This window comes from Myotis davidii, unplaced genomic scaffold (genome assembly GCF_000327345.1).
Source record: "Myotis davidii unplaced genomic scaffold, ASM32734v1 scaffold1497, whole genome shotgun sequence".
In the NCBI taxonomy this organism is placed as follows: domain Eukaryota; kingdom Metazoa; phylum Chordata; class Mammalia; order Chiroptera; family Vespertilionidae; genus Myotis; species Myotis davidii.
This window is the reverse complement of record NW_006290147.1, coordinates 410,969-425,620: the sequence shown is the minus strand read 5'-3', so window position 1 is coordinate 425,620 and position 14,652 is coordinate 410,969. Positions and strand designations below refer to the sequence as shown.

The window sequence follows — 14,652 nt, the reverse complement described above, 5'->3', positions numbered from 1 at the left end:
GGGTCAGAAAATAAATACTTTTGGCTAAGCAGGCCAGTCAGTCTTTGTCACAACTACTCAACTCTGCTGTTGCAGTATGAAAGCAGCCATAGACTATGCAAGTGAGTGGGCAGGACTGTGTTTCAGTAAAACTTTATTTAGAAGAACAGGTGGCGGGTGCAGGGTGGTGGGGGTCAATGGGAAAAAAGGGGGGACATCTGTAATACTTTCGACAATAAAGATAAATTTTTTTAAAAAAAGAAAGAACAGGTGGTGGGCTGGAGGAGGAGAATTATAGTCTGCTGATTCCTGATTTAGGCTATAAAAATACACAACCTCAAAATATACAGTAGCACTTATGCTTGTCCCTGATTTTTCTCTACAGGCAAAGGACTGATCTTTGAAAATATGTATTTGGGAGATAGTCACGTTCTGTTGAATACCTTGTGCGGGTGCTGCCACAGGAAAATCTGGTTACACTCCGGGGAGGCCTGCTGCCGCTGCAGGACTGAACCACCTCGGCTCTGAGATGAGCGTCCGGCCTGCGCGGGCACACCATGAATAGGTACACAACGATCAAGCAGCTCGGGGATGGAACCTACGGTTCCGTCCTGCTGGGAAGAAGCATTGAGTCTGGGGAGCTGATTGCTATTAAAAAGTAAGTGTTATCCTTCACTCTCATGAATGCATCCTCAGCTACTCATTGTCAAAAGGGGAGTGCGCAGGAAGCATGGAGAAGGATCCTAGACATTGACTTCTGGGGGCGAGATGATTGTCGACTCTGGAATGCTCATGTCTGAGGCGTTGAACACATGCCCTTGCATCCCGGGTTTCTGGTTAGCTAATAGGCCTCTCTTCCTCGCCTCAGGCTCCATAGCAGGGATTGGCAAGCTTTGTTCAGCAAGGAGCCAGACAGTAAATATTTTAGGCTTTGCAGGCCATATGGCCCCCGTCACAACTCAGCTCTGCTGTTGTAGTGTGAACACAGTCATAGACCATATATATGAATGAGTGTGGTTGTATTCCAATTAAACTTCATTTATGGAAACTGACATTTGAATTTCAGATAATTTTCACATGTCACAAAATCTTCTTCTTTTGATTATTTTGATTCCAACTATTAAAAAATATAAATGCCATCTTAACTCATGGGCTTTACAAAAACATATGGTGGGGTGGAGCTGGGGTGAGACATAACTTGCCAACCCTTTTACTGGCGTGTCTAGAACTGTGCTGTCTAATAGGGTAGCAAGTAATCATATGTGACATTGAAATGTAAACTTAATTAAGAATTCAGTTCCTGTGTTGCACTAGCTACATTCCAAGTGCTCGCTAGCCACATGTGTCTGTCTAGTGGTGACCATACTGGACTAACAGAACATTTCCAGGGAAACAAAGTTCTATTGGACAACTCTGGTCTAGATAAAATAATTATGAGGGATCCCCTCCATGGCAAGGTTAACTAGCTAGTGATAAAGCAAGACGCAGTCCAGGCCTCCTGTGCTACGCTGCACCACCTCTGCTGGGAAAATTGGTGATGTAGGATTGATTGCCAGGTTTTAAAATAAATGCTGTTTTGGATAGTATGATATTTGATAGGAATCATAACCAATCTGAAGCACTATTCATTAGTTTCAGAATGAAAACATTAAAAAGAAAGTTTAGCCTGTGACTAGGAGTAAGCATACTATTTGTTTCTTCTCTTTTAGAATGAAAAGGAAGTTTTATTCCTGGGAGGAATGCATGAACCTTCGTGAGGTTAAGGTATGTATTAATACAATAGGGGATGATTTCTGTATAGTTGATTAAAATAGTCTTATATATGCTTACATTTCTTTGTTGTTGATATATTCACTCTCTTTGAATTGTTTCACTCATGCCCAAAATAAAGGGGTGGGGGTGCTAACATTATTCAGTTAATAGCTCAAAATAGAAGACTACTTTGCTGTTAATGAGTATATTTATTGGTGTATTACTCTTTAAGTTAATCACAGCTTTATTCAGATTTCAATAGCTTCCCACTAATGTTCTTTATCTCAAATTGTGATAAAAACAAACAACATAAAATGTACTATCTTACCAATTTGTAAGTGTATACAGTATGAAGTACATTCATATTGTTTTACAACCATCATCACCATCTATCTCTAGAACTCACTTCATCTTGCACAACTCAAACTTTGTACCTATTAAACAGCAAGTATCTCCCCATGACCTCTACCTTCTGCCTCTGTGAATTTGACTGCCCTTAATACCTCAGGTAAGTGAAATCACACAGTACAGGCAGGCCTCGTTTTATTGTTCTTCACTGATTGTGCTTCACACATGTTATATTGTGTACAAATTGAAGGCAACACCCTCTAACTCATTTCATGGCAGGACTCGCACGTGGAGGTGGTTTAGACCCAAACCCTCAGTATCTCCGAGGTATGCCTGTATTTATCTTTTTGTGACTGGCTTATTTTGGTTAGCGTAAATGTCTTCAAGGCCTAGCCAGCTGTAGCATCTGTAGAATTTCCTTCTTTTTAAAGGCTGAATCATATTTCATGGTATGGATGTACCACATTTTGCTTGTCCATTCATCCATTGATGGACACTTGGGTTGATCTCACTTTTTGGCTATGGTGAACCTCCCCATTTCTTTAAACTCTTCCTTTCCACTGGCTCCTTCTCTCCAATCTCTACTAGTACATGTGCCTGCCATTCTCTCCAATGAGTCTCAGCCCTCTCTTCCCTTGAGCTTCCTCCCCTGTCCTTCCAAACAACCCCTTATGCCATCATTTGTCACCTACCATTGACTTTCCACTGAATTGAGTCCGGCGTCTCTCTCTCTGTTACGGAAGCTGCTTGTTGCCAAGTCCAGGATCATTTTCTCAGGCACTTTCTTGCCTGCAGGGTTGGGTGCTGTTGACCACTTCCTCTCCTCTCTCAGGCCTTTGTGACTCTGCTTTTGCTTAGCTGTCCTATCTCTTTCTTGCCTTTCATCACTTCTTCTGTGGGTCCACCCCTTAAATATCGGTGATTTCCTGCATTCTGTTCTTATTTCTTATTCTGTTCTTCAATTTTTTCTTTGCTCTGACACTACACCTGATTAATGTCATTCAACCCCCCTGCTTCGACAGTCTCATCAGATCTTTTACCTTTCTTATGCATTAGGCCAGGGTTTGACAAATGTCCCGCATTCTGTTTTTGTAAGTAAAATTTTGTTGGAACACAGCCCTGCCCATTTGTTTGCATATTGTTTATGGCTGACTTCATGCTACAATGGTAACACTGAGTAGTTGCAGCAGAGACCCCTCACCTAGGGAGCCTAAAATACTCTCTGTCCCTTTGAAGGCGAGTTTGCTCATCCCTGCTGTAGAACCCTATATCCAAATGCTCAGTGGATATCAGTGCCTGAATTTTCTAGAAAGTCTGCAACCCCCCTGGCGTGCTCGTATCTTCTCCCCCTTCTGTTCATTAACATTTACCCAGAAACCACAGCCCTTGTAAGTGGCCTGTGTGATCCCACCGTCCTCGTGTTTCATCCATCCTGTGTGCTGCTGCCAGAATGATCTCCGTGACAGTCAGCTGCTCATACACTATCTACCGTTTATTGAGAGGCTGTTATGGGCCAGGAAGACCCTTAGGTGTCTCACTTCATCCCACAACTACCTGATGTGGAAAGTGTTAGGCTCTTGAGTTTGCTCAAGACAACAGCTGAGACCCAGTCTCAGGAACTTGCTTGACGTAAACACACCTCTAAGCCACAAAGCTTGGTTTCAAACCCAGGTTTGTGTGAAGGGTTCAGTGGGTGTCCCCCTGGCATCCAAGCAGTGTCTTCCCTGCTCACTTCTCCAGTTGAAGTCTTCCGGAGGCACTTCCTTTAGAACCTAACTGGGGCCATTCCTATTCCTCAGACACGGAGAATGCCACTCCATGCTCACACCCAACCTGGGAGGGCTCCCCTCCCGACACACCCTACACACCCTTTCCCTCCCACTGAGCTGTTTAGGTGTTACTCTTCCTGAAAGTCACATTCGAATAATACTCACTGACTACTCGGGGTTTAATAATTACTCCTTCTTAAAACACCTCTGATGCTCCTTGCCTCTGTCATTAATAGTCTTCTTAATTTTGCTACATGTATTTTGTCCTCTCTTCTGAATTAGATTGTTTGCCTCTGAAGGGCAGGCACCCCAAGATATCCTTGGGGCCCAGGGTATTGTACAGCAGGTCCTCTAGTAATGCCTTTCCTTCAAGGTCTTTTTAGAACGCTGATATCAATTAGCCTCGGATACAATTGATTTTGTTATACATGGTTATACATTGCGGTTCCAAGAACCTATTGATGGTGTTAAGTGAGTACTCACTGTAGTTTTGTTAAAAGTTGAGAACCTTCATGCCTGGGGACAGATGGTCCCTATTTGAACTGTTGACCCAGGTTCAATCTGCTTCTCTGCGTTGATACAGCTGTCCTGCCCCTTCCACTCCTTTGTAGACCTCCCCTGAGCCACAGTAAGATGCCTTCTTTTTGGAAGTATTTCTCTGTAAAATGAGTCACATGAAGTCCTCCACGCAAAGTTAATTCTTTTGATGTTAAACTAATACATGCTTTAACTTGCTCATGAGCCTCGCTTAGAAATAAGAGCTGTGAGCCACTCAGCCTTGGACCAGTAATTCATGCTCAGAACACACTTCAGGCTGACAACAGACGGGACCGTATTCCTTGCCTAGAATTCTCTTCTTGAAAAATTTTAAAACTTACTTCATTTTCCTCTGAACAAATTTGCTGCTCGTCCCCTGGACACCCCAGCCATTGTGTGGGAGGCACTGTAAGCAAACAGGCAGAAGCGATGGCCGCAGCCTGCAAGAGCCCAGTGAATGCTACTTACAAGTTAAGCAATGTTTGTTTTTGTTACTCATGGAACATCAGGAATCCAACCCAACTGAAAGAAGTCATAGGCCCGGAGGAGTCATTCTCGAAGGATCTGTCCATTTGGCCCGAACAGCCGAGTATTTCCTGCCAGAGAGGCATGTTGGCAGCGGCTCGCCCGGCAGGGAAGAGGCACCAGAGAGTCTTACTTAGCTCTCATTCACTGGCCAGAGTCCCCTCTCTTCCCAGCTGCTTGAAATAACTTGATCTCATTGCACATTCCCAAGCTCTGGTCCCTGGGGTACCTGATCACCGAGTGTCCTTCCAGATTTGGATATTCTATGTTAACACTTCATCTTCAGGGATTGCGTTTGTTTTATAAGAGGGATGTTCTTTTAAGGAAATTCAAAGATAAAGAGGGCTTTGCAGTGTGTTATTATTGGGCTGCCTTCTCTGTGAGGAAGTGGCTTTTTGAATGACAGGGCTCATCCCACTGGCCAGGGTGACCCTTCGAGGCTTCCTGGAAGGAGCCTGTCTATCAAATTCTAATTGTCTCGTGAGTACACCGGTAGTTGGGTATCTCTGGCTGTCACACATGAATGGGATCGCTGCTCACCATTGACAGAACTAATGAGGCAAGCAAAAAATGGTTGACACGGCTGTATTCACGAGTGCGTTCCCAGAAGAGGAAAACTGCATGCACGCAAGGCTGAATAATAAGGTCAGGCAGCATTTTCCACATCACCCTCTTGTTCCTTTGCCTCGCTTTTACTGCCTTTGCTGTTCTTGGAAGTAGCTATTTCTCCCATATCACTTCAGAGTCTTTCCAAAGAGATTTCTCTTCCTTCTCCCTCTGCTTCAGAACTCACAGTGTGAGGAGCACTCTGTGTCCTCTGGACACGGATGAACCAGATGGAAGTTGACAGAATCAGGCTATTGGCCCCTGTGTGAACAATTTCTCGTTCATGATGTCTGCAGACTGTCAACTGGTGATCTTGCCCCAAGGCGGCTGCCTTCTCCAATACAGGCCCACCCCAGACATACGGAGGGTTCCGTTCCAGACCACTGCAATAAAGCAAGCTGTAATCTTGTTTGCCGGTGGAGGGTTTGCCTTCAATTTGTAAAAAACAAAACACAACACCACATCTGTGAAGCACAATATAGTGGAGTGCAATACAACGAGGATTGCCTGTGCTAGAACAGTCAAAGCCTCATCTTCCAATAGATTCCTCTCCCCACCTCCCAGGAATGAGTTCTGTTATCTGGAGAGAACACACCTCAGGTAGCCCTGGCCCACAGCCTGGTCCTGGCGGCACCAGAAATACCAGTTAAGATTATGCATTTACCGTTCGGCCAGTTAATCAAGATAGTTTTTCCATGTACAGTTGCTATGGATTTCATAGACATATCATTTATGAAATTGTTGTTATAATATGAATTGTGGCCTTCCTGTGGTTGTAGAATTAGGTGTTTCTTCCTAAGTCTACATGGGGTTACTTTTCTTTTTCAAAAGTAGAACCTCTCTTTTTATTTTTCTTCCTCGCCTTTCAGTCTTTAAAGAAGCTCAACCATGCCAATATAGTAAAACTAAAAGAAGTGATCAGGGAGAACGATCATCTTTATTTTATCTTTGAGTACATGCAGGAAAATCTCTACCAGCTCATTAAAGAAAGGTACGTTTGGTTTTCATGATCTTAGAAATAACTATTGCAAAGTGGACGTGTTTTCTTTCTGCTTTTGTTTTTTATTTTATCAGTCATGTTCCTCGGGCTGTGCTGCTTAAAGCTGCCTGTTAGAGAAGGGGCCAGACCCCCATCCCTACCTCGGAGGCCTTGTGCTGGCATCATCGAAGCCAGTTTCAATGAAGCTGTTTTCATGTTTTAATGGCTTATTCACCCAAAGGAGCTCAGACATGTAACAGACATTCTGTAGTTCTCCATCCCCACAGGGACATGTGGGCAGAGCAACTGCAAGTCAAGGTGTAAAAGCTTCATTCACTCTGAGACCTCCATCGAAAACTTCTGGGTTTATTTCCATTCCTTTCTCGCCACAGTGCCCAGGGGCTTGTGCACGGGGCAGAGGAGTCTAATAAAAAATTTACCTGCTATGGTAATTAGGAGCTTTAAAAGTGAGCCATGTAGAACCTCTAGGGCACATTTTCTTGGTGGCAGATGAAAGCCATTCACAGAATCCCTCTGAGTGATTTCAGCGGACAAGGATTGTCTTTACTGAAAATCATAGCAAAGAAGATGCGTAGTTTGCCCAACCAGGAGGGAAATGTTACTCTCTACTACATGTCATAAAGCCTCAAATCTTCCCCATTAAAATGTTTTAAAGTTTTAGTTTATATTACAGAGAAAAGAGATGTTCATATGTTACATTAGAGGGAATTTTGTTGGGGCGTTTACTATAAAATATTTCATCATTGCTTCTTTGTAACATAATTAAATATATTTGGTGTATATGGGCAAATAGTTGTTTGGGTTTTTTGCTCTGTATTATCAAAGGATCTGGTCAAATTAGCACGTGAGCCAATGTTTGCACAAGTTCTTACTATATAACCAAATGAACCCCATTTTCATTTGTAAATCTAGACTCATAACTTTTCCCCTCTGCTCCATACAGAAATAAGTTGTTTCCTGAGTCTGCTATAAGGAACATCATGTTTCAGATACTGCAAGGACTTGCATTTATTCACAAACACGGTAGGTGATTTGGATTACTGTTCCTCTGAATAGCAGTGAAGTGTTGTCATCAGGTGGGTGCAGGAAGCATCCGTGTAGCTTGCAATTGACTCCCGGAAAAGGTGGAAGAGTTGGGAGGTTGACGATGGATTTTGGAATACGTTACCTTCCATTACTTGATTTCTGAATATCCCTCATTACTCCTCATGTCTGCATATTCTTCTTCTTTGGGCTTTAACGTTAAGCTTGTTAGTTATAGATCTAAAATCATTCCTGACCATTAAATGGTGTATTAATGAAAAACCTAAGATTAGAATTCAGGGAGATTTCACATATTATGTTTGACCCACTAACACTGATTTACAGTGGCTGCTCGTTTTCCTAATGTATTTATATTTTAGTTGTTCAGAGGGGCTCAAAAATAGTCTAACAAGGTTTATGCAACACAGGAAAATTAAATGAATTAAAAATTAGCAAAGAAAGAAAAAGGGACAGTCCAAACAAGCTACAGGATAGTTATAGCCAGGGGTGAGGGTAACCCACAAAATGCATCTCAACCTCTTTTACTTAAGTAGAAGAAGCAGGCTACAGATTCGATTCTGAGCTTGCTTTCTGACAATGAGAAATGTGAAACATGACAGATTACAACCTACATAGTTTCCCTGAGGTAAAAACAGTCCACTTGCCCAAGAGAAGCAGACTATTCTTGGTACTGAGATCAGGGAGTTTCTCTTATGTGTCCTTGTCGGGGAAATAATATGTAATGTGACTTCATGGTGAACACAGTGACATGGGGAAGTTTCATGTCACTTCCCTCAATACAGGCCAATTATATCACCTGATTTGAGAAAACAGTCCTACTGAGAAAATAGTTCTACTGAGGCCCAGGATAATTCACTCTGGGGATGGTCTGGTTAGTCTAAGGAAAGAGAGTGTTTAGAATAATGGATGGTGCATACTCTTTAGGAAAGCCTCTATCACTTTTATCCTTAGCTGAGCTTTTTAAAGATAATGAGTAGCAGTGAGTTTGAGGTTATGTTTTCCAGCAAGTACCTGGGGCATCACTAGTCTTTGTTACTAACTGCACGCGGCCCACCTGGGGATGGATCGATACCTCCTTGTGAACACAGAGCCGTGGGATGGACATGTGCACCAGTAGAGCCAGGAGATCCTTCTGGAGGTCATTTGAGGTCACTTTTGTATATAGACAGATGGGCTGAGCAGCTGATCTTGCACAGGTAGAAATCTGTTCACTCCCAGTGTAAGGATATCATTGCTGTTACAAATATTGCACCAACAAATGAATTTCCTAGTAAGGAAACTGCGTGGAAACACTTTGATAATACAGTCAGTTCAGATTTGACAGAGGTTGGTAGTGAGTAGAAAAGACCTCGTGCCTCCATCCACCTGGGATTGTTCCCAGCCTGTTCTTTAACCCCTAAGTAGCCTCTCACAGAGACTAAATAAAACACAAACAACAGACAGGCTATCTGTACAAATCCTTGTCAGCCTCAGGCACATGCTGAATAACCAGTGAGTAATTGCAAGACTGAGTCAAACTGTGAACCAGTTCTAGTGAAAAGATTTTAGTAAAAGGTATGTCTGATTCTGCTGACATTGATAGAGCTAGCACTGTAACCTGTATTCACCAGAATTCACAAGGCATAGTATGAATTTGCAAAACACGAAAAATTTATAGGAAGACATTAGGAACAAATGGGGGGAGACTTAACTAGATTTAAGAGCCCAGGAAAAAGAAATGATAAGAAATCAAGGAGAGAAAAAAAGAATCAAAGAGATTCTCAAAGGAGAAAGGTCAACCAGAATGTCTTCAAATTTGGGACCAGCGATGGCATCTCAGTTGCTCGGGCTCCTTGCTCAGTGCTGGAAACTGAGTGGGGACCTAAAAGAAAGTTAAATTCTTTGACTTTCTCTTCTTTTGCTGCTTTCATGAGACTCAGATATGTTTCCAGAAAGAGCATGTAGCCTTTTATCCAGGCCTCTAACTCATCGAATGAATATGTGCACATACCCTCATACATGTGCATACACATCTACATGCATACATACCCACGTGTGCATGTCTCTACATATACACCCTCCCTACACACACACATACACACACAACACATAAATACATATCTAATAATTTAGCATCCTTATACTATTGTGTCAAAACAGTTTTTTGGAACTCCACACTATCAGCTCGCTTACACGCCTTAGACTTGTTACAAGTCCCAATGCACAAAGTTTTGCAAATATTAGCACATTGAATTCTGTAAAATAACCCTACAAGGTAGATGCTGTTATTGCCCCATTTTACAGATGAGGAAAGTGAGGCACAGAGGGGTTAAAATAATTTGGGATTTGAAATCGGATTGTGTATGAGAAGCTGGGTTTATTGAGAAGGTCAAACCACCTTTACTTTATAACCCCAGTACCGTTGCTATGACCAGAGTTTCTTGACATTTTCCCCAGGTGTTAAGTGCCCAGTTCTAGGTATAACTTAGTAACTTTTCATCTGTCAATTTATTTCCATGCTAATTACTCAGATAGAAAGGATAGCTGGTATCTGTTCCTTCCAAAGAGGTCTAGAGAGCTTTAAAGACCTGCCGCAGGCCCCATTGCAATGAAGTGGAAGAGCAGAGATCAGCTCAGATACCTGTGTCCATTGCCACACTTCACTAGACAAACCTATCTTCCCAGCGAACAATAGAGTAAGAGGTTAAGAAAATAGTGATAATATTTGTTGGTGGATATTAATTTTACAGGTCCTACCTCATTTTCATTGATAAATGATTTCTGGAAACTTCTTAATGGTATTTATATAGTATTGACTTGACTTTGGTTAAGTGCACAGGTAACTCCATGTTATTTCTTTTCTCCAGTAATGGAAAGAAAAATCACCTAACGCACTTCAGAGTGAGTCTCAGGCTCCTCCCTTTTGCTCATCCTCACGGTGAGAAGGCGAGTTCTGTCCCCGGGGGAGCAGAGTCCTCTGAGAGGGGAGAGGCGCCCTGCGGGTAGTCAGTTGCTATGGCCATAGTCCATGTCACTGAGCCCTTTCCCCGCCCAGGGATCGAAGACACCATCCTGCTTGGGGCCGATTGAGCAGTGCCAAAGCACATGCACTTTGTGGAAATTAAAAAATGAATGCACACTGTGTTTCTTCCTTAACCTGCCCTTGCACATATGCAGGTCACACTCATCCATGCCAGTAATCAGAAATGCATAGCTGGCTTGAGAACAATGTTGTGCCCCAAGAAGTGGCTCTCTGCTTCTATGTTTCATCACTATCTTCCTGTGCATGACCTTGAGACAGCCCTTGGCCTTTCTGTGTGTTGCTGGCCTCGTGGCCTTCTTTATAAAAACATTGTAGGTTTCAGTTTGGTAATATCTGTGAAATTACACCTCCCGTCCCAGGAAGGTGTGCTATGTGAATTCATAGTGGTTAAGTATTCTCTAGTTATTTCCCCATGTTCTTATCAGGTTCATCATGAGCAGGATGTGGCAGAGGGGAGAAAGCCTTCTTTGTGGCTTCGTGGTTTCCTTGCCCCCGGGCTCTTAATGAAAAGCAAGCACAACGCATTTTCTGCCAGAATGAAAGAGGAAATTCTTCTGTTATTCGATTGGCGTAGGGGACCCTGAAATTAGATTGAAGGGCTGATCCTGAATTATGAAAGCCAAACAGTTTTGAGCAGGAAGGTTTATCTTAATAGCACTTTGCTGTTGCATGACCCCTGAATGACCCAGCTCTAAGGGTTTGCATTGTGGATCGGAAGTGGAGAGGGAGAAGTGGACTCTTGTGACAAGACCCAAAGCACGCATCTGCAGAGCGTGGACCCAGCCAGCAATCAGAACAGAGCTAGCACCACCTCCTCACAGGTGGCGGGCCACATCACTAGCCTCACAGCCTTGATTCTTTGCATCTACAAAAGTGGAGCTGTGTCTGCCTGTTCACTGTACCAGGTTGCTGGGAAGAGAAAATGATAGGATTCATACTACTAATACCAACAAGCTCTGGCAAGGTGCCGACGGGCTAAGTGCTGCTGTGAAAGCTGTGCAAACGTTAACACATTGAATCCTGCAAAACAACCCCACAGGTAGATACTGTTATTCCCCCATTTTACAGGTGAGGGGAGTGAGGCCCAGAGAGGTTACGTGATTTGCCAGCCAGTGAACAGAATGGGGACTTGAAATCGGGCAATCTGATTGGTCTGCACAATTTACCACTATGCAGTATTGCCTCTCATGTGGTAATGTTTTGTTAAAATAGAGATGAGAAGTAAATGTACACGGCAGGAGGGCCTTATACTTTTAATTACCAAGGAATAGAACGCATGGGCATAAAGCTAATCATAGCTCTTGCCATTATTCAGTAATGTAAAGGACAGAGGGCTAGATTCTGCAGACATATTCATGAATGTTCCTAGTTATAAAGGCTTATTCTCAAATACAGTATAACAGACAACACATGTCAACTGACAGATACCATTTTCACCAGCCAATTTTAAGGGTCTGTTTGCAATTTCTTCCCCCTAGCCATTTTCCCTCTGATGATTTATGTGGGGCCTGGTGTGATCCATAGAAAAGAAAGCTGCTAGAGGGACATAAGGTGAACCAGAATCTTCCCTCTTCTCATTTCATTAGTGCTCATGTTCTCTGTGGAAGTGGAATTAAAGAGGGAGAGGGTAAAGCTGGACTGGTGGGAGGGGATCATGCGTGTTTACAGGAGCATGGCCAGCATGGAAGCAAGGAGTGCGAGAATACTTGCATCTGAGCATAGGTCAATGTGGTGGGATGTGCAGGAGAAGATGCAAGTGTGTTGAGGTGGGTGTTGTAGATGGTGGCAGTGGAGCTTGGGGGCTGGAGAACAAATGACTCGTAAATGCCACGAAAGTTTAGAAATAATAATTTAGCCCTACAAGAGGAGAGAGGGGGAGTTAAGAGGAGAAGCAGCATTAATATGAACTTGCAAAGACCAGAACCACAAACCTAGATTAGCTGTGTGGGTTGGGAGGGACAGAATGGAGCTCCGTAGTATAACAGCTGTGGTACCTTTCTTGGTAGGATTGTGAATGATTCACCCACCCACCATGACTCACCTCTCCCATCTGTTCAGTCAGAAAACAGTGTCTACCATTTCTTTTCTCATTGAGGTGTTTGGTTTTTGTAGTTGTTAATCCTCACCCAATTATATTTTTTGTGTTGACTTTTAGAGAGAGTGGAAGGGAAGGGGTAGAGGAAGAGAGAGACAGAGGGAGAGGAGGAGAGAGAGAGATCAATGTGAGCAAGATACATTGATCGGTTACCTCCCACATACGCCGGGGAGAGAGACAGAGAGAGAGGAAGAGAGAGAGAGATCAATGTGAGCAAGATATATTGATCGGTTATCTCCCACATACGCCCCCACTGGGGCGGTGATTGAATCCTTGACCCTTCAGTGCATGGACCTATGCTCTAACCACTGAGCAATGCTGGCCAGAGCTCATTGGTGTGATTTTAATTCTCCGAGTTTTTAGGAAGAGAGACCATGGTCTCATGTTCATATATCTTCAGGGGCCACGGGAGTCTTCCTGGGTGCACTGACGAAAGGTCACTCTGTGACAGGGCTCGTAACTCAAATTACTCGTATGTCAAATCAAAAAGTGAACGAGTGAGACACATGATGCTGGGCTGATGTTGTGGCATTCACTGTGACGTTCGCTACGCCAACTAGTGGTGGGGCATCTGAAGCTGGCTCGTAACCCGAATTTTAGCTCTCAACTCAAAGAAAAAATCGGCCAAGAGACGGCTCGTATCTTGAAAAACTCATTAGTCGGGACCCTCATAAGTCAAGGCCCCACTGTAATTTACTCTTAATTTGGTTAGGAAACTTAAGGAATTAGTATGAGGAAGGCCATTAGGTATATACTGGTACAATGTTAGGATAAAGAATGAAACAATGGAATAGATAGATATAGATATAGATATAGATATAGATATAGTATGTATAGTATAGTATGTGTCTATATCTACATATCTATATATGTATATACACAGTATACTACCTTTCTACGCCCATATATGTATATAAACACTCAAAGCTATATACATACATGTACTACATACACACAAGCTATACAAATAGAAAATTCGCCATGCCAGTCTCTGGTCTAATCTCGGGACCCTCATAAGTCAAGGCCCCACTGTAATTTACTCTTAATTTGGTTAGGAAACTTAAGGAATTAGTATGAGGAAGGCCATTAGGTATATACTGGTACAATGTTAGGATAAAGAATGAAACAATGGAATAGATATAGATATAGTATGTATAGTATAGTATGTATCTATATCTACATATCTATATATGTATATATACAGTATACTACCTTTCTACACCCATATATGCATATACATACATGTACTACATACATATAAGCTATACAAATAGAAAATTCTCTGTGCCAGTCTCTGGTCTAATTCAGGTCTAACTGCTTGATCTTCTCAATGCCTTGGATGATGGAAAAGAAAAGCAGCTCATTGGTGGACGGAAGCACTTCCTCTTCTCCCCTGTGGCCCTCTTGAGTGTGTGCGATCACTTCTGTACCTTCAGCCCTTCTACGTGGACTGGGTTCTTGGCTCTGTAATTATATTCACCTGGCCCGTCTTAGCCAGCCATTCACCTTACAGACCCATCATTATGTTGTAATGAACCACGTGGAGCTTGACCTCTACTGAGCTCTGGTGTCTCCAGAATGATGAACAGAGAGGAGTGTCCTTTTATGAAAACACTGTTGCTTCTGTGATGCAAGACATCTAGTGCAGTTTTCACATATAACTACGTTACAGTCACCCAGCTCTTCCTTTCGAACAGAGAGGGGCTTTAGAAAATGACCTTGACTAGTAGATTCTGTCCTGCTGGAACGCCCTCTGTGACGAGAACTTCCCACTCTGAGCCCTTAGTGTCTCCCACACTGCGTCAGGGTCATCGCTCTTCTCTCTCAGTTCTTAGCTGCTGTCTTATGAGGTTTCCTTCCTCCCACCTTCCCAACAGCCCTGGTCTGCTCTCTGTTGCCCCTCCCTACTTGACCCAGGTGTATTTGTCATCACTTGTCTTCACGTTCCCTACAAATCTATTCAAGTCCTGGGTCC

The 14,652-nt window shown here is 43.0% G+C and overlaps 1 protein-coding gene across 1 annotated transcript in view; it reads left to right on the top strand.

Annotated features, from left to right (window-relative positions):
• The first annotated feature begins 353 nt into the window (after window positions 1-353).
• Window positions 354-14,652, top strand: part of ICK (intestinal cell (MAK-like) kinase) — a 30,776-nt gene continuing 16,477 nt past the window's right edge. Inside the window, exons 1-4 of the mRNA XM_006763191.1 lie at window positions 354-637; window positions 1,689-1,743; window positions 6,386-6,507; window positions 7,460-7,539. Coding sequence (XP_006763254.1) covers window positions 537-637; window positions 1,689-1,743; window positions 6,386-6,507; window positions 7,460-7,539 — 358 coding nt within the window. The 5' untranslated portion in view covers window positions 354-536. The remainder of the gene's footprint in view (window positions 638-1,688; window positions 1,744-6,385; window positions 6,508-7,459; window positions 7,540-14,652) is intronic.